This window comes from Oculina patagonica, chromosome 4, assembly GCF_052425735.1.
Source record: "Oculina patagonica isolate OP01 chromosome 4, crgOcupat, whole genome shotgun sequence".
NCBI classification, from domain to species: domain Eukaryota; kingdom Metazoa; phylum Cnidaria; class Anthozoa; order Scleractinia; family Oculinidae; genus Oculina; species Oculina patagonica.
The window spans coordinates 62,887,594-62,912,644 of NC_135761.1; the positions used below are offsets into that span (position 1 = coordinate 62,887,594).

The 25,051-nt window shown below is 40.6% G+C and overlaps 1 protein-coding gene across 3 annotated transcripts; it reads left to right on the forward strand.

Annotated features, from left to right (window-relative positions):
• Positions 1-4,827: 4,827 nt before the first annotated feature.
• On the forward strand, positions 4,828-24,660 carry LOC144651022 (solute carrier family 22 member 15-like). 3 transcript variants are annotated; one of them, XM_078510880.1, is made up of 11 exons: positions 4,876-4,982; positions 8,304-8,402; positions 14,255-14,541; positions 15,729-15,957; positions 16,728-16,926; positions 18,202-18,420; positions 19,189-19,323; positions 20,416-20,513; positions 20,684-20,795; positions 22,226-22,298; positions 23,059-24,660. In XM_078510880.1, exons 3-11 carry the CDS (start codon positions 14,257-14,259, stop codon positions 23,302-23,304), a joined length of 1,596 nt encoding a protein of 531 aa, XP_078367006.1. In that variant the 5' UTR covers positions 4,876-4,982; positions 8,304-8,402; positions 14,255-14,256; the 3' UTR covers positions 23,305-24,660. The 3 variants fall into 3 exon arrangements, with proteins under 3 accessions (XP_078367007.1, XP_078367006.1, XP_078367008.1); XM_078510881.1 differs by lacking the exon at positions 8,304-8,402 and having other exon boundaries at positions 4,828-4,982; XM_078510882.1 differs by lacking the exons at positions 4,876-4,982; positions 8,304-8,402 and adding an exon at positions 9,356-9,455.
• The last annotated feature ends 391 nt before the right edge of the window (positions 24,661-25,051 follow it).

A 25,051-nucleotide genomic window follows, 5' to 3' on the forward strand; every position in this document is an offset into this window, starting at 1 on the left:
TTTGCCGCCTTTGTTGATTTTGTTTGTCATTGTTGCAATGAGTTATTTTTCCATTATAAGCTGAGAGTACCTGAGGTAAGACAGCATTTCCAGCTCGAACTGAGGAATAGATTCAGCCTCTTCCATACGGCGTCCAGTTCTCTCGCCGTTCTTTCCGTGCGCTCATTTGATCGAAAAATACGAAAAAATAGAGGGCTGTGAACAGTCTTCCATACACCAGATCAGAACGACAGTGACACAAATGGCCATCAGAACAGCAAGCCGTCTGCCCCAACCAACAGCATTATAAAGCGAAGGTGGCAGAAGATCAAGAATGCCTATACAAAAACGCAATGATTGTCCTGGGGTGCAGAAAAAAGAAGTGTCAGAACTGGATCAGCACGGGAGCTTGGAGCAAGATTGAGGAAATGAGGAAGCATTAGAAAGAGGTAGACGTAAGAAGGGAAAGAGGAGCCTCATGTTCGGCCCGGAAGGACAAGAGAGACTGGGTAAAGAACATTGTTCAAGAAGCTAGAGACGCTGCACGACAGGGAAAGATTAAAGGAGTATACGAAGCAATTTGGAGGCTCTGTAACGAAGGGCCAAAGAAGGTAGCAATGGTGAAGGGCAAAGACGGAAGGCTACCAAAAGAAACTGAGATCAAAGCCAGATGGCGAGAGCATTTCGTGATGGTCCTGAACCGCAGGCCAGTTACCGAAGTAACTGCTGAGGTGGAAGAGGCGAATGAGGTAAATGATAGTATCAACACAGGAGCGATAACAAAGGATGGGATTAGGAGTGCCCTTGGGGACATGAAAAGGCACCAGATATAGATAGCATTACGGCTGACCTTCTGAGGGCTGACACTGATACTTTCGTAAGTGTCCTGCATGATTTATTGACACCATATGGGAAAAGGAAAGTGTTCCAGAGGACTGGTGTGTGGGGCTTATTGTCAAACTCCCCAAGAAAGGGGATCTGACGACCTGCAGAAACTGAAGAGGTATCAACCTCATGTCTACTATAGCCAAGGTGATGTGTAGAATTCTGATCAAGAGGATTGCTGCCGGGACGAATGTAGAATAGAGGAAGGAACAAGGTGGATTTAGAAAAGGAAGAAGCACAACAGAACAGATCTTTGTGTTCAGGAGCATTGTTGAGCAGCCTTTACCTGTGCTTCGTGGACTACGAGAAGGCCTTTGATAGCATACTCAGAGGCACTCTCTGAAAGATCATGGTATGCTTCGGAATACCATATAAGATCGTGTGAATGGTGCAAGTGATGTTCACTAACTGCAAAAGTGCAGTGGTATATAGTGATGGAAGAACAGATTGGTTCGATGTGAAGCCAGGGTTTTTGTTTCTCTTGGTGATAAAGTGGGTAATGAAGAGAACAGTTGTCCATGCAGGTACAGGTATTAGGTTGAAGATGAGTACCACGTTAGAGGACTTAGACTTCCCAGACGACCTGGCTCACATCTCAAGCACATTCACACAGATTCACCTGAATAGGAACAGAAAGGGAACGGGCTTGAATATCAGCACCACGAATACCAAACTCATGTCATGAGGATAAATGCAAACAAGAGCATTCAACCGTAGTTGATGGGCAACAAGTAGAAGATGTGGACACCTTTGACTACCTGGGAGCAAGAATAACCAAGCACAGAGGGGCTGAGGATGACATCAAGAGCCGCCTAGGACAAGCTAGAGGAGCATTCAACAAAGTGGTTAAGATCTGGAAGAATGGACAATTGAGCAAAAACACCAAGATAAGAATCGTCGATTCCAACGTCATAGCGCATATAGCAGTGCTTCTTTACGGGTGTGAAACCTGGAGAATGACCAAGAGCTAGGGACGAGGCAAAACTGCACACTTTGCTACACAAGCGTCTACGGAGGATACATAGAATATACTGGCCGGTAAGAGTGTCAAATGAAAAGGTTAGAGGCTAGGACTTGCTAGGACTTAGGACTTGCACCATCAGTGAACTGATAAGGAGGCGAAGGTGGCGTTAGATAGGGCATGTACTGCGCATGGACCACCAACAGATATCCGTGCATTGCTCTAACCTGAGCACCAGAGGGGAAAAGGAGCAAAGGGCAACCTAAAGAAACATGGAGAATAACTGTGGAGGGAGAAAGACAGAAGATGGATTTTTACACCTGGACAGAAACAGTCAACGTCGCGAGAGTTAATGATCCTATTCTCCCAGAAGAGATTTAGGATATAAGTCGAGTAAGTCAAAGCTGTGAGTTTATTTAGTTTACCATGAGTTGAATTGATGTCAGTTTTTAAATCGTCAGTTGAATTTCTTTTGCCGCCATTGTTGATTTTGTTTGTCAATGTTGCAATGATTTAATTTTCCATTAAGTGACTATGCATGCGTTGATTTTCATTAAACGTGATTTGAGCGTCTCATTAATTATCGTGAAAACCTGACATGCAGGTGTTAACGCTTCATAAGGGGAATACGGAAGGGCTGACGCTTGAAACCTCAACTTTTCAAATTCGCTACGGCGGCCTATCTACCTTAAACAACTTCCAGTTGATAATCAACCAATTATAGGGCAATGTTTCAATTAAAAAACAAAAAGCAAACAACAAACGTTGCATTTTGCCGTGTGTAGCATCCTGTTCTGAAATTTCGACAACGGTTTCCCGCACGAAGATATGAAACAAAAAACAAAACCAGACATAGCTTTCTCGGTCAGCCATGTTTATATTTTAGGGCAGGCACGGACTACAAGTCTGTTGTAATCCAAAGGCTAATGAGAACTTACTGTAGTTAACTGTGTTTGTGTCACCCCAAAGTCGGCCCAACCACTAACTACAGTTAAGTTTTACCGTGATGTAAATAAAAGTAACCAGAAATAACTCTAGTTGACTCAGCGTTGATGTGACCACAGACAGTTTCTTTAGGAACTAATGACATTGTTCATTTTAACGTACAGAATGGTTCAGGAAAATAAATAACAAGGTAGCTACAGTCCGCCGTTATGGCTGGCTCAGCAAGCTGGCAAGATGAGGTAAACCCTGCATTTTGATTGGCTACCCAAGCGGGCAAGATGGGTCTATCTTGCCCGCTCGGTGATTGCCGATTGCCCGCGATTGTCCCGCAAATAAATCGTGACAAAGAAGTTCGTGCGGTCGTTCGTGCCTTAAACTGGTTTCCTTCAGGTTACAATACCTAACGTTATTCCAGTTCTTAATTCGTGCCTTTATTGCAGATATGTCCAGGATTGAACGCTAATGAGATGCACGTTCCTCATGACAGGCATCACAAAGTGTCCTTATTAATAAAAATTCACCAAAACACACCAAATTTTGTCAAATATGAAGTAATATGGAAATGTCAAATAACACAGTCAAACATGAAGTACTCATTAAACAATACCTGCGTTCAATCCTGGACATAAGTGCTTTATTGCCCATATAATAAATCCTCTATTGACCAAGCTTGTTCGGTCAAGATGGCAGGATATTGGCCTCTTTTTTTGTGCGTGTTTACGGACCTAACCTTCGTCTCGGTCCATGAACATGCAAAAAGAGAACTTGGCCAATATCCCACTTTATTATTTTACTAGCTCCGTGAGCGGTCAAGATGAAACGAATCCCGCGCTCTGATTGGCTACCCGAGCGGTCAAAATGGAGCCATCTTGACCGCTCGGGTTCGCCCGCTGTGTTCCCGCAAGCGAAAAAACTTTTTAGTTCCGTCGTCGCTACTTCAAAAAGCTTTTCCGACGTAAATTTGAGCTATGAAAGTATTTTCTGAAACAACACAAGTATTTTCTGTCTGTTTCTAGCGAAATGGAGTCCGATAAAAAAGAAATAGGTATTAAAAGTGAAATAATGAGAACAAACAAATTAATCAACAAATGCTAACGAGTTTCGTGAATTTTATTTGCCTCAATAACAACCTAATACAAAAATTAAAACGCAAAGCGACTTGAAGACATGTTTTCGGTTTTTTCGGCGGAAAAGGGAGAGAAGTCAGTGACATACCTGAAGAATAAAGACTTCGGCAAACTAGTCGTTTGTGTAAAATCTTCAAAATGGAAGAAAGTGGACGGCAAGGCGAACCAAGGCACTGAAAGCTTTTAAAACATCTTTTCACCGAAGCCTCTAACGCTCACGTCGAATAAGGGCGGGTCGAACATTTATATCAATGATGTAGAAAAGTTTAAGCTTTTCCTGTGAAGTGGTAAGTCCCAAACGCTTTCAACAATCACAATTTCAATATTCAGCTCTTGTCAGGGCAGGTTTGCACCACAAAAGCGCCAGAAGCGAGCAAATACTCTGCAAAACGTCCAATAATCAAAAGCTGGCGACCAGATGGAATGGACATTCTTTTTTTAAGGCTTCAAACTCAACGTTGGTTCGCAATGTTAGCCATTTCAATATCCTTTTGACGGTTAAAAATAGTTGAATTTCGCTGTTGTCGCGTCGTTTTACTTCAACTCGATTCATTCAAGAATTTGACAGTCCGGCTCGTTAAACTTTTAAACCAATGAAATGATTTTAGCGTGCGCCATTGATTGTGCATGCAACTGGCTTCCTTTTCAGTACTCGAAAAAAGTCAAATAATAAATCCTTTATTGACCAAGCTTGTTCGGTCAAGATGGCAGGATATTGGCCTCGTTCTTTTTTTGCGTGTTTATGGACCTCGACTTCGTCTCGGTCCATAAACACGCAAAAAAAGAACTTGGCCAATATCGGCAATATCCTGCCATCTTGACCTCACGCTTGGTCAATAACCCATATGTCTTAACCTCACGCTTGGTAAACAGGCCCATATTGACTACAAGATTTTATGCGTAATTATGATCAAGCATAATTGTTAGTAACGCTTGGTCGACAGAGAGTAGATTAACCTATAGTAATGCTCTTAATTGTATTCAATTTGAACAGATTTTAGTTGCGCGCGTTCACATTATTTATATACTGTTGGAGGATCACGCTTTCCTTTCGTTTGGCAAAGTTTGCTTGGGTTAAGAACCAGGTAGGTGTCCTAAAGCCAGATTTTAGGTTCTGGGGTTTGAAATTTGTGACTGATTTTACTTGCCGTTTCACCGCACTGACCTGAAGAATTTTAAACTGACAAAGAATGCCTGATTGAATGATTTCAATGCGAAGAGATTAAGAACTTGTGTGTTAAAAATGTTAAAACGTTTTCCATGAAACTATTTGATTTATTTATTTGATCTGACAGTTAATACATTTCGAATAACAATCAGAACTTTCGAGTAGTGTTACAAAGGCGAAACTATTTACTGTATTTGCAATGGTCTGTCAGAAGGGAGCGATCGAAGCAAATTTGCTTAAATGAATTTATTCTGAACTAACTATAAAGGCCTGCACACTACTGATTGTACACTCCTGTATATAAAGCTGCTTCAGCTCTTTCTATTCCGAGACGAAAAAGTGAAGTGGGTAGAAACAGAAGATATCTACACGCAAATAAAAGCTAGATTCCGCTTTATGTTTTATAGTTTACTCTCGCTATTTAGCATATAATGCTCCTTTATTCGCAAATTACGCCCACTTGCAAATCATTGACCAACATATTGTATTTGATGTCCCGTCGTAAAATATACGGTTGTCCATGAAAAGTACGAGCTTGAGATAGTTTTAAAAGTTTGATAATCTTATACTGTAAGTTATCTCGGTATAAAATCCTAAGAGAAAGCTGCAAATTAATTCTAGTTTTAACTTGATGCTTCACTGCCTTAATTAGGCATGAATAGATTGTGCTAGTAAATTCAGGAAAAGTTGCTTCACAATATACCCAAAAGTTGCTCTAAAGTTGCTCAAATATCAAAAAGTTGCCACCAAAATTTAGAAAAGTTGCTTGCTCTCTAGAGTTATTTCCATTTTCCTCGTATGAAATTTCATCTGATTGCGATGCCATAAGTGACTCGCACTTCAGCAAATACCAAGATGGCCTGCGGTAGGCTCTATGTTGCAGTGAATAACAGCTGGCTTTAAGCGCCCGTTAGATAGATAGCCACTGTCCAGATTTCGTGGGCGTAAAGCAAGTGTTATTTTATTGCCATTTTCTTGTATATCCTTAGTTTAAAAAAAAAAAAAAACAGTTTTGATAATACCAGTTTTAATAAAACCCTTCGAAATGAAACGACCTTTTATGGCTTGGATCGGTTTTTTTTTATCAATTTGTTGCTCAAAAGTTGCCAAGGAAGGCAAAAGTTGCCTTAGGTTGCTGGTACTACAAAAAGTTGCTCAAAACGCTAAAAGTTGCTCAAAAGTTGCCGAGCACAATCTATTTATGCCTAGCCTTAATGAAGGCAGCATATGGAAATTTTGGATCAATTTAGGTTTCTGGGAAACTGCTCACCTACCCCTCCCCAAACCTAACATTTTGCCCAAAGCGATAAGTAAGGGTTAATGTTAGGTTTGGGGAGGGGTAGGTGAGCAGTTTCCCAGAAACCTAAATTGATCCGAAATTTTACTAAAAGGCCTCGAAGCTTTGTTTATCGATAATGCGCGGTGACCGTGGTGGGCTGGCTATAACTATGACTATTCATTCAAACATAAGTATTTTGGACAAATAATTTAATCTAGAAAACCACGTCAATGAAATACCGTAAACTTCCGGTTATAAGCCCTCCCGCTTATAAGCCCCCCCCCCCGGTTATAGGCCCATCTACCTGGAAACAAAAAAATACATCCGATTATAAGCCCCCCCGGATATAAGCCCCCCTCTACCGGATGACAGTACTGAACAGGGCTAAATGTTGCTTTATTATGCGTTTTTGACTTAAAAACGTATTTCAGTTAACACTCCCGTGACACTTTTCGAAACGATTTTTTCATTCCGCTTATAAGCCCTCCCGGATATAAGCCCCTCCGCTTATAGGCCCACCCAAAACCCCTTACGAAGTTGTATAAGCCCAGGGCTTATAACCGGAATTCTACGGTATGCGAGAAGGTTATCTTAGCCATTCGATCAACATGAGCAGGTTTTTGTCCCAAGATAACCTGAAACCCCAAGTAAACGCTCTTGAAATCAAACGATTGGACTACTGCAAGAGTTTTGATCTGGACTAGGTTTTGGTAGATTGTGCCCGGAAAAAAAAGCATATTATGCTTTTAGCAGTGCTCGTATTTTTAGAAATTATGCCAAAATAATTCTACGTTTTGAAAATTATGCTCTCAATCTGTCACCGAAATTATGCTACTTAGATTTTACGGAAAATAAAGATCCCCAGTAGCTTAACTCTATCAATTTTAACTTTAATGAACAATCATATAGTCCACCTTCCAGTCTTACAGTCTTTAGCATCGCAAATACGCATTTGCGCACCTCGAAAAGCCAAATGATTAACAAACGATATTTAAATCAACCGTTTCTGGGTTCTGAACCCGGGGTTCTAAATCCGGGTCAGAAAGTTACTTGTATATACTTGTTCTAGACGCCATCCAGGCAAAGCCCTCAGTTCAGCATAAAGACAACTATGCATTAAAATTTTTAAAGAAAAATTTAAAAAATTAAATTTTTTTTAAAAATTAAAACAATTAAAAATAAAAATAAAAAACCTCTCAGATGTGCCTGACAGGGTGACCTGGAGTCTGCCGGACCATATTTGACCATGGGCTTTAGCACAGACCTCAATATTTTCCAAAAACAATACAGAAACAAAATACAAACTGAATTATTCTAGAACTATGATGGGTTGAGAAGTCATAAAAAAATCCTGTACAGGAAGAAAAAAAAATGCAACGGAAAAAAATGCGACTGTTCTGTTTGAGTTACGGTGGCTTGTGCAATATTTACTGATTGATTATATTCTTATTAAAATGCCTTGTTTCCAATAGCTTATCTATAAATTGGTATTGAGTTCAGTAAAATTACGCGAAATTGAAAAAACACCTTAAGGGACGTGCCAGTCAGAGTAGGGACTGAGTTTGGACAAGTCAGTGTACGTACGTGTGCAATTGATCCAAACGTGCCAAAAGTGCCACGAAGTGCCAATAGTGTGTCAACGTTAACTCGTGCCTATTGTCATTATTAGTTTAAATCGACAAGGGGGCTTAGGAATTTTATTTATTACGCAGTCTATCGTGTCTTTTATCGAATTTACAGCGGATTACAGAAGTATTACTGTCATTACTTGAAAAAATTCAACAGAATTCCGGGGTATAGGAAACAGAAATAGGAAACGGCTGATGCAAAATTGATCATGACAAACTTGTCAATCTGAAAGGTCAACATGTCCAACATGATAAGGTCGCGTTGACGAGGCACGTACAGTAACATAATCAGTGATAATATTTACAATATTTTTATGAAAATTCACCCTAGGGCTACTTATTTACAACTGCATTCTGCTTGAACAAAGCGTCAAAGGGTTTTGTGAGGTTATTAACAGCAGTTACAGCACGGAGGTATCTGACAATAACGGTAAGGGTTTTACTAAGGGAATGTAGTGTCAAGCACGCAGCATTATTCGTCCATATTTTCAAAGCTTCGTGGGGACGTGAAATAAAATGTATATATATGTATATAAAGGTCAGTACAGTTTATGTGTGATAAGCTTAACCATGTCCGACGCTTTCGATAATTATAAAGACAAAGGTAAAAGCTGTTTGACTGTACAATCGTGGTTAAACAATAGTGTTCGATGGGTCATTGATCATGAACCCCAGCCTTGTTAAAGCTAGGCAGGAGAGTCTGATCGTCCATAGGTGAAATTAGGTTTACATCGTTGTTTCTTCCAGTCTAGGCCGGCTTATAACTGTTTCGGCGAAGCACTCGAAGATAAGCTGCATCCCCAACTTTCACGCCTGGCTTTGAAAAAAAAAACTTAAAAAAAGTGCCGAGGTAAAGAAGTTGTAAGAAGTAATCTTTCGACATCTTTCGGGGATCCCGTTTAAGGCAGGAAGTTGCATACAATTCACTTTCCCATTGGTTTGGGCATGTATACAAATCTTTGACCTACAGTTCAAATTATATGACACTTCATATATTCACATTCGAAGATAAGACTAAGTAGTAAAAAAGTAAATAAAACAATCACGTTTGCTTTACTTTCAACCTCAAAGTGCGCCAACTGATTATATTTTGTGCAAATGACTTACAGTTGTTGTGTTATGTTACAGTTACACGTGATCGCTAGAGATTAGATACCGCATGAACAATGGACAATAACGTATTGATTGAGAGTCACGTGTATAGTAGCTCGTGCAATCTTGTTAGAGTGCTTTTGCTAGAATAAAGAAGTTGAATCGAGTTATCTGGTAACTCCAGCTAGCAGTTTGCGGATAACTTAACATGGTGGCAGCGGTGTCAAGGTAAATTAGAAGACAGTCAAGACGACCAAAGATGCCTGATCCGCCCGCACAAGCACCAGCGCCTCAGCAAGCGCAAGTCATTATGCAATCGTCCTCCATTCAACCGCCCGCACCTCTAAGCTTTAGTGGCGACCTAGCAGCCAATTGGAAACATTTCCATCAGGTATGGACCAATTATGCGATAATTACTGGTCTGGAAAAGCAGACAGAAGAGTATAAAGTAGCTCTATTCTTGCATTGTATCGGTTCTGAGGCACTGAAAACGTTCAATGGGTTCTCGTTTGATGATGAAGGCGATCGAAAGAAGCTTGACAAAGTGATTGAGAAATTTGAAGAATACACGGTTGGACGGATAAATGAGACGTTTGAACGATACAGGTTTAACAGTAGAAACCAAGAACCCTCAGAGGGAATCGATGCTTTCGTTTCAGCTCTAAGAAATCTCGCCAAAACCTGTAATTTTGGATCCCTGCATGACTCATTAGTCAGAGATAGGATTGTGTTTGGCGTACAAAGTAAACACACGAGACAAAAGTTGCTTCAGGAACGCAAGCTCACATTAGAGAAATGCATTGACATTTGCCGTAGCAACGAAGCCACAAGCTCGCAAATGAAAGAAATTGCCTCTGGAAGTAATTTAGAAGCGGTAAATAAAGTTGAAGATCCGACACGTGGCAAAGGAAAGCCTTGGCGGAGTGATCGGAAATGGAGGAATGATCGGAATGAGAAACCTCAAGGTGATCCACCACCAACGCGCGTCACGAAAACTTGTCACTTCTGTGGAAACAAACATGAGATGAACAAGAAGAAATGTCCCGCGTGGGGAAAGAAGTGCCAGAAATGCAATGGCAGGAATCATTTCGCAAGTGTCTGCAAAAAGGATCGGAGAATAAACCAGGTCGTGGAAGACGAAACAGATACCGACAGCGACGTGGAATTTATCACTAGCATCTGCCTCGAAGAAGAATACGTATCTCAAGTTTCAGACAACGAATACCCAAAGGAAATTTATGCGGAGATGTTGATAAACGGCAGCCCACTATCATTTCAAGTCGACTGCGGAGCGTCAGTGAACATTTTACCACTCAAATATGTCGGGAATTGTGCAATCAAGCCGTCAAAGAAGTCACTGCGCATGTGGAATGGAACAAACGTCACTCCAGTCGGCTCAACACGCGTGACCGTGCGTAATCCGAAGAACCAAAAGAGGTATTCGATCGAGTTCGTCGTCGTTCGTGAATCGTTTACCCCACTTATCGGAGCACGTGCGGCCCAACAAATGAAATTGATCAACATAAACAACTCGAATTTCATAACAGCTCCTCCGACCAGACCATCTCAACCAGAAGTCCACCAATTGACATCTACTGAGAAGATTGTTCAAGAATACGCAGATATCTTCGCGCGAGAAGTAGGAACATTGCCGGGAACCGTACACCTCGAAACTGAGGACAACGCAAGCCCTGTGATAATTCCGCCACGAAGGGTCCCCACTGCTCTTAAAGGAAAGCTCAAAGAAGAACTAGACAAATATGTCAAGTTAGGAGTGTTGGCCCAAGTAGAGGAAACTATATATTTTTAGGGTAATAGAGGAAAAAAAAAATATAAAAAAAAGAAAAAAAAAAAAAAAAAAAGTAGAGGAACCAACTCCGTGGGTCAGCAGCCTAGCCATCGCTACCAAGAAGTCAGGAGCCCTACGAATATGCATTGACCCGAAGCACCTAAATGCAGTGCTGAAAAGAGAAACCTATCAGCTACCTATCTTAGATGATATGCTACCCGAACTAGCACAAGCCAAAGTTTTTTCAACAGTAGATCTCAAAGCAGGCTACTGGCACTGTGTCCTTGACGAAAAGTCCAGTCTTCTCACGACATTCTCAACGCCTTACGGAAGATATCGGTGGCTGCGACTCCCCTTTGGTCTCTCTGTATCCTCCGAAATATTTCAGAAACGAGTGAACCAAGCCTTGGAAGGACTCGAAGGAATACTCGACATTACTGACGACATCCTGGTATATGGTGTAGGCAAAGACCTGAAGGAAGCGACGGAGGACCACGACAGACATCTAAAGGCACTACTGCAAAGATGCCGAGAGAGAGGGATAGCACTAAACAAAGACAAGCTCAAATTGAGACGACAAGAAGTAGCGTTCATGGGTCACCTCTTCACTAACAATGGCCTTAAGATTGATCCTGACAAAGCCCGCGCAGTACAAGAAATGACACCCCCAACAGACACCGAGGGAGTCCAAAGGCTGAATGGGTTCGTCAATTATCTCTCCAAATTTCTGCCACAACTGGCTGACGTTATGGAACCTCTCAGAAGGCTAACCAGGAAAGATGCAGAGTGGACATGGAGCGAAGAGCAAGACAAAGCCTTCAAGGAAGTTAAGCGATTAGTATCGCAAGCCCCAGTTCTAAGCTATTATCAGCCTGACCGACCCTTAAGTATTCAATGTGATGCAAGTCAGAAGGGCCTCGGTGCTGCTCTACTACAGGATGGTAGGCCAATCGCCTACGCAAGCCGCTCCCTCACTGATACAGAGCAGAGGTACGCGCAAATCGAGAAGGAGATGCTCGCAATTGTGTTTTCGCTGGAGAAGTTCAACCAGTACACGTTTGGCCGCCACGTACAGGTGTCCAGCGACCACAAACCATTGGAGTCCATACTGGCAAAGCCCCTCGCAGTAGCCCCTAGAAGACTTCAAGGAATGATGATGCGACTCCAGAAATACACCTTTGAAGTAACTTATGAGCGTGGAAAGAACATGCACCTTGCTGACACACTGTCTAGGGCATATCTGCCCACAGAAGGTAACCCTCAAGACCGCGAGTTCGAGTACATCAACATGGCGAGCTATCTTCCCATAGCCGAGGAGAGGCTAGAAGAGATCAGAAGAGAAACAAGAAATGACCCGTCTCTACAAGAACTCAAGTATGTCATCACACATGGTTGGCCTGAAGACAAGAGTAAGGTAGCCCCGCAAGTGCATCCGTTTTTCAGCATTCGAGATGAGCTCACCATTCAAGATGGACTCATTTTCCGTGGCCAACGAGTGGTTGTACCTCAAAACCTACGTCCGATGATCAAGACGAAGCTACACTCCTCCCACATGGGGATCGACGCATGTCTGCGCAGAGCAAGAGAGTCTGTATTCTGGCCTGGATTCTCAGCCGAAATCAAGCAGATGATCGAAACCTGCGAAACCTGTCGAAAGTTTGAGACAAGCCCGCAGAAAGAGCCGCTAGCCTCACACGATGTTCCCTTACGACCTTGGGAGAAGATCGGAGTTGATATCTTTGAGCTGAATAGCAAGGAGTACTTAACAACCGTGGATTACTACAGCAACTTTTGGGAGATCGACAAACTTCCCACAGATGCAAAGGCCACCACAGTAATCGCCAAGCTTAAAGACCACTTCGCACGTTACGGCATCCCAGACCAGGTGGTTACGGATAATGGCCCCCAGTTTAAGTCACAAGAATTTGCCAACTTTACAGCAGCGTACGAGTTTGAACACACACCCACAAGCCCTTACAACAGCAAAGGAAACGGGAAAGTGGAGTCAGCAGTAAAAACCGCGAAAAGACTCCTACGCAAGACCACTGATGCAGGAACTGATCCATACTTGGCCATCCTGGATCACCGTAATACTCCAACACAGGGGATGGAGTCAAGCCCCGCTCAGCGGTTGATGAATAGGCGAACGAAGACTCTTCTTCCAACCACGAGAGAGCTGCTGAAACCGCGCTCAGTGGTACCTGACACGGAGATAACTGCCCTCAGGAGGCGCCAAGAAAAGCAGGCGCAACACTACAACAAGTCTGCCAAAGAGCTAGAACCACTGGCTAATGGAGATGTAGTGAGGATGAAGCCCTTTGTAGCTGGAAAGAAGGCCTGGGAGAAAGCAATGGTCAAAGAGCGACTTGATGAAAGATCGTACACTGTTGAGACTGCCAATGGCGACACATACCGCCGAAACAGATTCCACATGAGGAAAACCAAGGAATCAATGGACAACCCCAGTGCTCCAGTGGAACAGCCTCAGGGACATGCCAGCCCACTACCGGATACCCTACAGCTCAGGTCCAGGGAGATACAACGAACAACAGAGAAGGCAGTCCAGCAAGCAGAAACACCCAGTGCAGGTCCTGACGGTGTGCAACACAAGGCCATGCCTGATCACGAGACCATCCCTGATCACACTTCAACCCGTCCGCGACGTGTGACCAAACCACCCGCGTGGTTGAAGGACTATGTCCGTTAAGAGTGTACGGAGCATTAAAAAAAAAGGGAAATCTGATTTGAACTTTGATTTAGGAACATTTAAGGCAGGCGTTAAAAAGACAGTTGATTTAAACTTTGATTTTTATTTCTGATTTAAGTTTGAAGTACGGACAGAATCCGCTTTATGATCGCTCGCTCAAAAAGGGGAGGATGTTGTGTTATGTTACAGTTACACGTGATCGCTAGAGATTAGATACCGCATGAACAATGGACAATAACGTATTGATTGAGAGTCACGTGTATAGTAGCTCGTGCAATCTTGTTAGAGTGCTTTTGCTAGAATAAAGAAGTTGAATCGAGTTATCTGGTAACTCCAGCTAGCAGTTTGCGGATAACTTAACAACAGTATAAATTACTATTTTACGCCTAGAGTAAAGACTCTCGGTTCCCGGCAATTTCTTTAAAAATATTCCACTAACTTTGCAAATTTCTGAGAACATCATGACTTCTCTGACTTGTGTAAAACGGCTTGTGTGTTTTCCAGGTATTTTTAGGATATTCTATATCTGAATTACAACTACGGAAACCCCCCAGGGGGGGGGGGGGGCGGCGGAAAACACTAGAGCTAAAAATTGTGTAACAACCGTGGCAGAATGGCATTATGAGCTGAAAAAATAGAAAAAAAAAAAGAGATCCTAACACCGCGGATGCCCTGTGTTGTCCTTTTATTACAGAAATGGCTCTGACCGCGGATCAACTCTTCGAGAAAATTGGCAGCTTTGGACGCTATCAGCTGTTCATTCTGATACTCGCCAATATTAACGAGTGGTTTTGGTTTGGCTGGCCCGTCTTGCTTATGACGTTCATTGCCGCTGAACCAGCATGGCGCTGCGTCGGAAACGTCACCGAATGTCCTCTCAATGAAACCATGAAACCTGGACACGACAATTATACGCTCCGGTGCGACATTTCAAGAAACTCCTGGGAATTCGTGGATGACTTCACTTCTGTTGTGACACAGGCAAGTCTAAAAACAGAAAGAAAGTTTGGGTGACCTTATTTGCCCTTCTGCCGCCATGTTTTTTGGCATGCTACAATAGCCACTTGGCCTGCTTGGAGGCAAACATAGCTAAGAAGACATTTCTCGAAAAATCGGCTTACATCTTAGTATGCGCCAAAATCATGTTCGAGCGTCAGGTAATACGCAACTATGACGGGATTGTTTCTAGTTTGGAATTGGCCTACTCTGATTCTAAGTTGCTCTCCCTTTTTAGAAACCACTTGGTTACTTCGCAGTGGCAGTAACAGCGAAAGTGACAGAACGTGTAACAAAACAGTGACAGCAATAATAACAGTGACAGTGACAACGACAGTAAAAGTAAAGAACAGTAACAGTGACAGTGACAGTTTTACTGACAGTGACCGTGACAATGACATTAGAAGTAACAGTTGCAGTAACAGTTCCGTTGACAGTGACAGTGACAGTAAGAGTGACAGTGAAAGTAAGAGTAACAGTAACAGTAACAGTAACAGTGACAATGGCAGTGACATAGACATTGACATTGACATTGACAGTGACAGTGACAGTGACATTGACAGTGGCGAAACAGTAGCAGCACTAGTGACAAAAACAGTAACAGAATATAGTGACAGTGACACTAACAGCGACAGTGACAGAAACTGTAACAGAATAGTGACAGTGACACTAACAGTGACAGTGACAGAAACTGTAACAGAATAGTGACAGTGTCAATGACAGTGGCCATGACATCAACAGTGACAGTGGGGGGGGGGGGGGGGGGGTATAGTAGCAGTAACAGAACAGTGGCTGCCGCAATAACAGTGGCAGAAATAGTGACAGAAACAGTAACAGTAACAACAACAGTAGCAGTAGTTGTAGTGGCAGTAGACTGTTCACAGCCTTTCGATTTTCGGATATGTAAGTTTAGTTTTAGTGGAAGTAGCTATCTATATAGTAGTGGTAGTAGTAGTGAAAGCAGTAGTGGTAGTGGTAGTGATAGTAGTTATGGTGATGGTAGTGGTAGTGGTGTTACCATTAATAGTGGCAATATAATGGAGGATGTAATTCTATTCTGTAGGTTGCCATTATCTTCATTCGTTCATTTTTCCATTGATGAACATATCGACATATATTGATCGATGGTTGTTTGGTTGATTAACTTATTGTTTGCATTTTTTTTTTTGCAGTTTGATCTGGTTTGTGACAAAGCCATCTACGGAACGGTGTCTTCTTCCCTCATTTTTGTTGGTTGGCTTTTGGGTGCGATGGTGGTAGGAACGTTGGCCGATAAATTTGGAAGAAAGATAATGGTCTACATATTTGGATTTTTTGTAGCCCTATTTAGTCTTTTATCAGCATTTCCAAATGCTTACTGGCTCTTTGCCCTGTTCCGATTTATTGTTGGCTTCTCCATAGGTATGTGTGTCGAGGCCCTAGTGTTTAAATACTCCTCCCAGCCACTGGGTTGACTTTTTGTTCGGGCTCATGGTCCCGAATGTCAGTGTATTTATTTCTATTTGTGTCTTCAATTAGGTTAAATTAGCAATTATGATTAAAAAAACATATTTTAGTGAGTCAGCAGAACAAATGCGGATATATGCCCCGAATACCTGGCTTCGTACTTTATCTTCCATTCACACCCTTCTTCTTACACTACACAGTATATCTCCTTCCTAAATATCATTCCTTGGTGGCTGGCAATGTCAATTTGCATTATTACATGGCTGACGTCGTTTCAAATTTATATATTATACGTAGGCCTACTCTGGGACCCAAAATCGCCCAAAGTCGCCCAAAGTCGCCCAAAGTCGCCCAAAGTCGCCCAAAGTCGCTCTAAGTATGGATATTTTCTGTAACAATGCTTTATGGTGAACCATGATGATTCCCATGTACAAGTATACCACAACTGTACTTAGGTCGGTCAACTATAATTGCCTAAAAGGTCATCTAAAACTCCCTAAAGTCGCTCAAAATCGCCCAAAATCGCCTTAAATTGCCCGTAATTTTGGACAAAATAAGCTAAAATCGCCTTAAGTCGCCCAAAGTTACGGCGACTTTGGGTCCCAGAGTAGGCCTCATACGTGTTTTCTCCTCTATGAGGCTTGGAAAATGTTAGAGATTCTGAAGAAAGTCGAGTATTACAGTGCCAGGTGCAAATTGCCCAAACTCTGTCATTTATTTTTCAGGTGGAGGTGGGATGTCTCTATTTGTCCTAGTATCTGAGCTTGTGGGCGTACGACACCGAAGCCTTATGGGAACGTCTCTGTGGTACTGCTGGACGTTGTCTCTCATCGCTTTGGCGGGAGTCGCATATCTTGTCAGAGACTGGAGGACGCTGTGCATTGTTACTGGGGCCCCGGCAATACTGATTGTTCTAGGCTGGTTGTAAGTTAACGTCAAATTTACGTCAGTTTTTTAGAGCGGTTTTCACTTGAGTGTCGAAAGTAAATCGCGTTTGCTTTGGTTTTGCATTACTACGCTTAGTGATTGGCTTAAAAATCTCGCGCCACTTTCCCTCAGCGGCCGCAATCAGAAACTTAAACCAACACCAATCGTGATTCGCTCGCGCACGTTTTCCCGTGCTTCGTGCCAGCAACATGTATTTGCTTCGAGTTTTGATTGGTTCATTGGATTGTCTGTGTTCTTTGTGTTTGACCAGAGTAATTACTTTGTTTTTGGAAGCCCGGTCTTTTACGACACTCAATTGAAAACTGCTCTATATGCATGTTTTAGTCTTTCTCCAACTTGGCCCAGCCATTGGGTATGATACCTTAAGGTTACTATTGTTAGCGGCTACTAATTTTAGCGATTTTACAGGGACGGCGGAGCAATTTTCCAAGTGGGGGGGGGGGGGGGGGTTGGGTTTTTTTTTTTTTTTTAGCGAGTTGGGCCAAAATCGCTTATATTGTTTTTTGTTTTTTTTTTGGCTTTTTTAAATAAATTTAGTACTCGCTAAAATTTGTCTCGGTCAGGTTTAATACGCGTTAAATTAACACCCCGTCCGCCAGAGGAATACAAAATTAAATATAGTAGCCCTGTTCAACTATATGGCAACGTCAGAAGGTAGGGCAACAATTAGTTGGGAGAGTTGGGAGAGTGCTGGGATCGCCGGCATCGTGGAGAATATGACTGATTATTTTCGCTGACGAGGACCCACTTTCTAACATTTGCAGTTCACTTTGTTCTTTCTGACAATGAAAATGTTCGTTCAGTTTTAAGTGACTTTGTTTTATTACTGAACATTTATTTCCACCTTAGCAATATATTAATTAATTTTCAGAAAATCGCTAAATTTAATAGTCGCTAAATCTTGCTCAGAAAAAATCGCTAAAATTATTAGTCGCTAAAAATAGTAACCTTAAGGGAAGTAGTAATTTTTTTGTGACAAAACAGAAGGTTAATATGTTTTATTACCTTGAAGTAATGCTGAACCGCTAATTTATGCCAATGAATACTAGCTGATTTTAATTGAGCGGTTTATAACCAAAAAAGATTTAAAAATTTAAGTCACTCGATAAAATTCTGTATTTCTAACCTATGGGGTTTTATTGCCCGGTTGCCCACATAAAATGCAGTTTACTGCTCAACTAAGATCTATGGCCAAAATTTACTGAGAATTCTGAAAAACCATTAAAAGCCTCCGTATTTCCATCTTCACAGCTTTACCCCTGAGTCTCTTCGCTGGTTGCTGGTAAAAGGGAAGATGAAAGAGGCGGAGAATCTTTACAGGAAAATCGCCCGTGTTAATGGCAAAGAGCTACCTGAGGAAACACTCGAAATTGACACACACACTGACGCCAAAACGAGGCTAGGAGATATACGGGATTTATTCAAAACGAGGAGTCTGATAAGGACGACGCTGATATCTTGGTTTTGCTGGTAAGTCAATAAGTAAATCATGGATTAAACAGTAAAATAAACGAACGATTGTCGGTCGTCAAGAGAAGGAATCTTGGCATTCGACATCTCACATCTCTTTCAAAATAATTAAAAAACGTTTGACTTTTTTAACTTAAAGACTATAGCTAGTTTCAAATGCAATTATTGTATCTCATAGATTTTAGGGACTTATTTTTAACATAATTATCATTTTTCTAGATTTAAATCCTGGGTGTAACATTTAGTGTGAGTGGGTTAAAGAATTTTTACATTTTAATATTTTTACTTATAAAATATTGTAATCTAGCTATTTATAAAATTTAAGTATTTATATTTTTTTATTTTTACTTATCAAGTTCCCATTGTTTTTATACTATATTTTTATTATTGTCATGCGCTTTTTTACATGAGCCTCTGGCTCGGATAGAGAGGGCAACCTCATCCCATGCAATGACATCAATAAATTGATTGATTGATTGACTGATTGAAAACAAAATAAATGTCCATAAATGGAGCAAAAATGTCTGTAATTTTCTATCCAAAATTCAAACTCAAATTTTATTTTTCAAAGATTGATATGTTAATCTCAAAAGTTTTACGAACTTGTTGTAATTGGAATTTTAAGAAAAGAGAATTTTTAGAAAAGGGAATCAAGTTTATGAAGATAAAATGATAACTGAAGGTGTCTTTAACTGCCCTTTAAACCTCGTTTTCTGAAATAAGGGAGAAAATTCTGATCAAACAAAAGATATTTTTTGTTTATTGTAGGTTTGTCAACTCTATGGTGTATTATGGTGTGTTTCTGAGCGCGCCTTCTATTGGTGGAAACATGTACCTTAATTTCTTCCTTGCAAGTATCATTGAACTTCCAGCTATCCCAGGAGGCGTCTGGATCTACAACAGGTTGGACTTGATACTGAGTAACCTGGCGCGTTCTGGCGGCCTTTCTATTTATTTTTGTTAACGTTGCCCTATGAAGTAATCTGCAAGTTGTTGTAATTACCTTGAATGAGCTTACTTCAGTGTTTGCAGATATTTTTCGTAAAACACTTGATATAATGTCTACAATCAAGGTCCTGTAGCTCTACTCTATTTGAGGTAGACTCTTTCAGTTCCTTAATCTCTATGGCAACTAGTGACAGAGGTACTTGGCTTGTTTTTTTTTTACGGAATCTTACTTCAAGACGACTTTTGTGGGTTTGTGCACGGGGAATTTACCCTGTTTTTTGCATAACGAAGTAAACACATTAAGAGTTGCAAACTGACAAAGCCATAAGAAAATTTTTTCATAATTGTAATTTTCTTTGGTTTTCGCAATTTTCGTTTTTTACGCTCACTGCATTAATGTATGTATACACAGGTGAAAAATCGAACTTGTCACACGGACATGTCGCAGCAACATGTAGCAGCGACAAAATCACAATACGTTCACACGCAAGAAAATGTAGCGGCGACATGTCACAAGTGTCGTAGCGACACGTCCCCTCGTGTGTGCTGATTATTTTTGGCTCATGCAACACGAGCTTACAGCAGATTTGTCCCTGTGACAGGGACGTGTCGCTGCGACAAGTTCTTGGGACTCGTCTCCGCTACATTTTCTTGCGTGTGCACATATTGTAATTTGGTTGCTGCTACATGACCACGCTACACGTCCCCTCAGTATGAACAACACGTGATTTTGTCGCTGCGAAATGTGGTGAGATTTTTCATATGCTAAATAATCATATGAAAAACATTTCCTGGAATCATTTCGTTGCTGCGATTTCAAATCAAGTATTAAGATCATCATCATCATCATCATCATCATCATCATCATCATCATCATCATCATCATCATCATCATCATCATCATTAGCATCATCATTATCATCATCGTTGTCGTCGTCGTCGTCATCATCAAGCATTTAGTGAAAAAAGACTAGAAATAAGGCTTCATTTACAAGTGCATAAAGTGAGAATTCATTGACAAGAATGTGTTGTGTTACTTTATGACAGATTTGGACGTAAAAAAGGAGTTATTGTTCCTATGCTGTTGGCCGCTGTTGGTGCCGCGGGCGCAGTTCTTTTGACGACTGACGATGAATCCAATAAAGGTATTTAAATGCTTACATCATTTTTTCACAATTATGTGATGAAACATTCTCTCTCGTGTTTGATATATTACAAGAAAGACACAGCAAGCTTAGTCACACATGCACGAAGCAAGTACAAAACGGGCTGTGCCTGGCATACGTCAGCTCATGCTATTTTCTTGTTCTTTTAGGTTTTCTCGTTGGTAAAATAATCCTGTCAATGATCTGGGCAAAATTCTGGATCATGATTTCTTTTGATGGAGTATACATTTATTCAGCCGAGTTATTTCCCACAGTTGTAAGGTATGACGATTCACAAGTATAACCTGAATAAAGATTCAGTAAAAACCCGCGAGTAAGAACCTAACATTCAAGAACATGTTAGGCTAAAATTTGAAAATTAGACCCCATTTTTATAAGAACCTATTTAGCCTAAAATTTGAAAACAGGTTCTTATTTTCTAAAAATTGATTAAAATTATTTACTTTTGGGAAAATAAGTTTGGATAAAGCTTTACTGTACATGCATACAATGTCACGTTCTGAATGCTTAGTGCTTCATTTGTACATAAACATGCCACTTGTGTGGTATGAAAATTTGTTCAATTAATAGGCCAAATATCACTTAAAGCTTCTTTAAGTAACAATACAAATTTTTCCTCAGAAAATAAGAACCTGTTAAGAACCTTGAATAGCCTAAATTTGTGTTAACTACTATTTATTCAAGAACCTGTTTAGGCTAACCTGTAAAAAACTAGGTTCTTACTCGCGGGTTTTAACTGTAAATAAAAGGCGTACCAAGTTAAAATGTAGGCTACCGATTGCTAATCCTTTGTCCCTACAATAAGTTGAACCGAAAATCCCCAAATATGATATTGCATGTTAAAATCATGCAAACACCACTACATATAAACATTCCTTTTAATTTCATTAAGTTTTTTACTCGTGGCATAACTGAAAATAAGCATGTACAGGGATTGACTTCTCGCCACGCCTCAGCAGCTTTCTACACTAGTTTAACCAAGCTATTGTAGTGTAAATATTACGTACCGAAGTGTTGAATTTCTCTTTTTCACCATCATTGCGTGGCGATGGCGATCGCGTTCATAACCTTTATATTTTCAGCGTTTGTCACTGCATGTTTACCTTAGCTAAGATATTTGATCGTCTACTCGTCGCAAGCTTGTCAATTTCATAAATCAGGACCGTATCTAGTAAGAGGGAAGAGGCAAGACGAGGCACTTGCCTCGTCTAGATTTCAACCCAAAACTAAAAACAAAATATGTTTAGTTGGGGAAATAATTCCCAGTCGAACAAGTGTATTTTTTGAAAGAAATGACTCATGAAAGATGTTCATGAAAGAGTTTCAGAGTTTCTAGATTTCCAAATTTTCTGGCGGGCAAGCCCGCAGAATCTCCTAGCAAGATCTTGCCTCGTCAGTCTGTGCCAAAAGTCTGGTTACGGCCCTGTAAATACGTTGAGCAGTGCTTATAATTGGTGCGTTAGTTCTAGTGTACGACATTTGTTCCAAAATTTTTGATAGCCAAGTTGTATGATAGACGATTCTTGTTTTATAACAACTGTATTATTCAACAACAACAACAAGCTTTATTTGTATGACTGTAAATTTGTTACAATATTGCAAAAGCGTAAACTTATCTAGTAATAATAATAATAAAAATAATAAAATAATAATATATAAAAAAAAAAAAAAAAAAAAAAAAAACATTTCAGGAACGTCGGTATGAGCACATCCACGAGCTGCGCCAGATTGGGTTCCTTTCTCTCTCCTTATGTCATTTTCTTGGTGAGTACCACCTAGAATTAGCATATAATTGTAAAACCGCTGTTTTCAGTTAATTTTTGTTTTGTTTCAAAGGGGTGAGGTTGGGGGGGGGGGGGGGGGGGGGTAATTGCGTAAAGAGTTTTCCATTTAACACGTTGGAGCCGGTGTGGTGAAGTGGTTAGGGCATTGCACCAATGTTACAACCTGGTAGACCTCTCAGGTATGTCGAAAAAGTCCTGTAATCAGGTCCCGGCCTCATACGATTTTCTTTGTTGCCGGTTGGATCTATTCTCGGTTGTCTTGAGATCATCCCTTTGACATGCTATGTTTATGCATAGCCAACTGGTTAGCCTTTTGCCTTTTGGGATTAAGAGCAGCTGTCCGTCAATATCGCGTTGTGAAAAATGAAAAGATAATCGAAAATCATCAAACTTGGTCAAGTGGAACTTTTACAAAAAGAGCAACTGTAGCCTCAGTTAACATTAAAGCGAAGATTCAAATTAAACGAATAGCAATAGTGGCCACGTCCTAAATTTTAAATGACATATTTGGATACATCGAAAACATCGTTTAACTGACGATGGATGCGATGTATTCGAAACATGTATCTAAAACATAAAAATGGCTTCATTTTGCTTAAATGTTTAATCTCTGTTAACTATATTGCAGTAGACTTATGCTCTCGAAAATCACTCCCCCCCCCCCCTCCCCCACCCAAAACAAGGATAGTAAAATAAGATAGACTTCAGTTTAATGAACGAGATTCTGTTTGAATATATAGGGACGAGTTCATCCTCTCCTACCATATGGAATCATGGGAGTAATGGCCTTTTTCGCTGCGTTGCTCTGCTTGCTGCTGCCAGAAACCCGCTTTAAACCAACACTGGAAAATATCGACCAGGAAATTCTGGAGGGTAGCACGGGCAGCACTGGAGCTGAAGAAAAAGAGGAGGATAATTTTTCTCCGGGAACTGACGAAAAGAAAGCGTTTTTCCCTACTTCAACGTCATTTATATCGACAGTGTGAATCAAAAGCATGGGGTTTCCGGCTAACGTTTGTTTTATACAATGGTTTTTTTCTGTTTGTAGCTCTTTAGGAGGGCCTGGGTAGTGCTGGATTCTCACTCATCATCTGTTAAATCTAATCCCATTTCGCAGCTATCAGTAAATTTAGCAGACATCAGCTAGACAGCTAAAATGTTGAATGATTCTCGGTTATCGAAGTCCATGACCGACTCATATTACTTGTGCAACACGCTCTACCACCTGTAACGACGGTCTTCGGCTGATATGTTTCTATTTCTGATTTTCCGTCGAATGCAGGCTAAGGTTAACGACAACCATTGTTGGTCAAATCCGCTAAAAGACCACTTTTATTAGCTTTAGTGAATATAGTGAGATTTGAGCATATACTATAATGTTGGGATAGCTACCAAGCTACATACAGACACATATACACGCAAGCATGTGAACGTAGCTTGCAATTGTGCTTGCATTCCCTTTGCACGTGTAATTCAAAAGGGGCGAATCCAGGTCGCATGCAAAAGAGCTTTGTAATCCCAAATACAAATCAAATGTTCATAGCGACGAAGAGGATGTGAATAGGTAGCAGGGAAACGTCGGGGTTGATTACGAACTCAGTAATTTTAAATACAGAAGGTGCATTATGAAATTTGACGCAAAATAAGCATTTTCTTATTTTGATATAGAGGACTTTCAAATTCTTCTTAAAATTGCAAAATAGTATAAGGTACAATTATTAAACACAGAGTTTGTACTAACATTTACACTTTGCTCTGTCCAAGATATTAGACCTTCACGTCCGACAAGAAGAAATTGTCATTATATAATCACATTAATATCCCTCCCCCCCCCCAGCTAGAACTATAAGAAATTCATGAATGTGTACCTGGAAGGGAGGGAGAATTTGTATGCTAAGATGTGAGGAACTATGTTAAGCTATTTTATTATTCTATTACTATAGTTGTATTATTTTTTTATCAGCTTCACTATACGTTGTACGACTGATTATTTTTTTCATAGAATCTTAGTGTTTCATAATATTTTTATCATGCTTAAGGTATAACTGCTTCTACCTAGTTGATATTACTGCTGCTCGCCTTTGCAATTTTTAAAAATAACAAGTATCTTAAGGACTTACAACAACTTACATGTAGAAATCACGACCATATTTGACAGGTCACGCTACCAGATAGAACAGTCGAAAATGCTAAAACTCAAACTTGTTGTATGTTAAAAATTAAATTCAGGGCGAATTGATAAAGAACATCCGCATGCTCAATGTGGCGTATCGTGTTTCTGAAACGCGTATTATTATTAAAGTTATGACGTAATAAACACCAATATTTACAGCCTTTCTGCAGTGGAGTTTCTGTTTTTCATGTAAACGATAATTGCCTACGTCCGATTATATGAAAGGATGTACTTTCGCTGATTCGTTAAAAAGATTAGAACTCTATCTTCTGTCCACTAAGTTTTAAGGACTTTAAATGCTAAAACGCGGTTTCGGGCTGATACTTGTCGCGCACAAAGCAATGATATCTTTTTCAAAGCAGGTTTTCCTCCAAATAAAATTGGCCACTTAGCGTTACAAAATCGCTTGCCACTAAATAACATCTTCAGTAAACCCTTAGAAGAACCACTTGTAGTGGAATTATGGGACTGATAAACATTAGTCACGTGACATAGCACATGGAGCGAGCAACAGTCGAGCGAACGCGAGTCTTCCTTCTTCTTGAGTTCTTGTCGAGTCT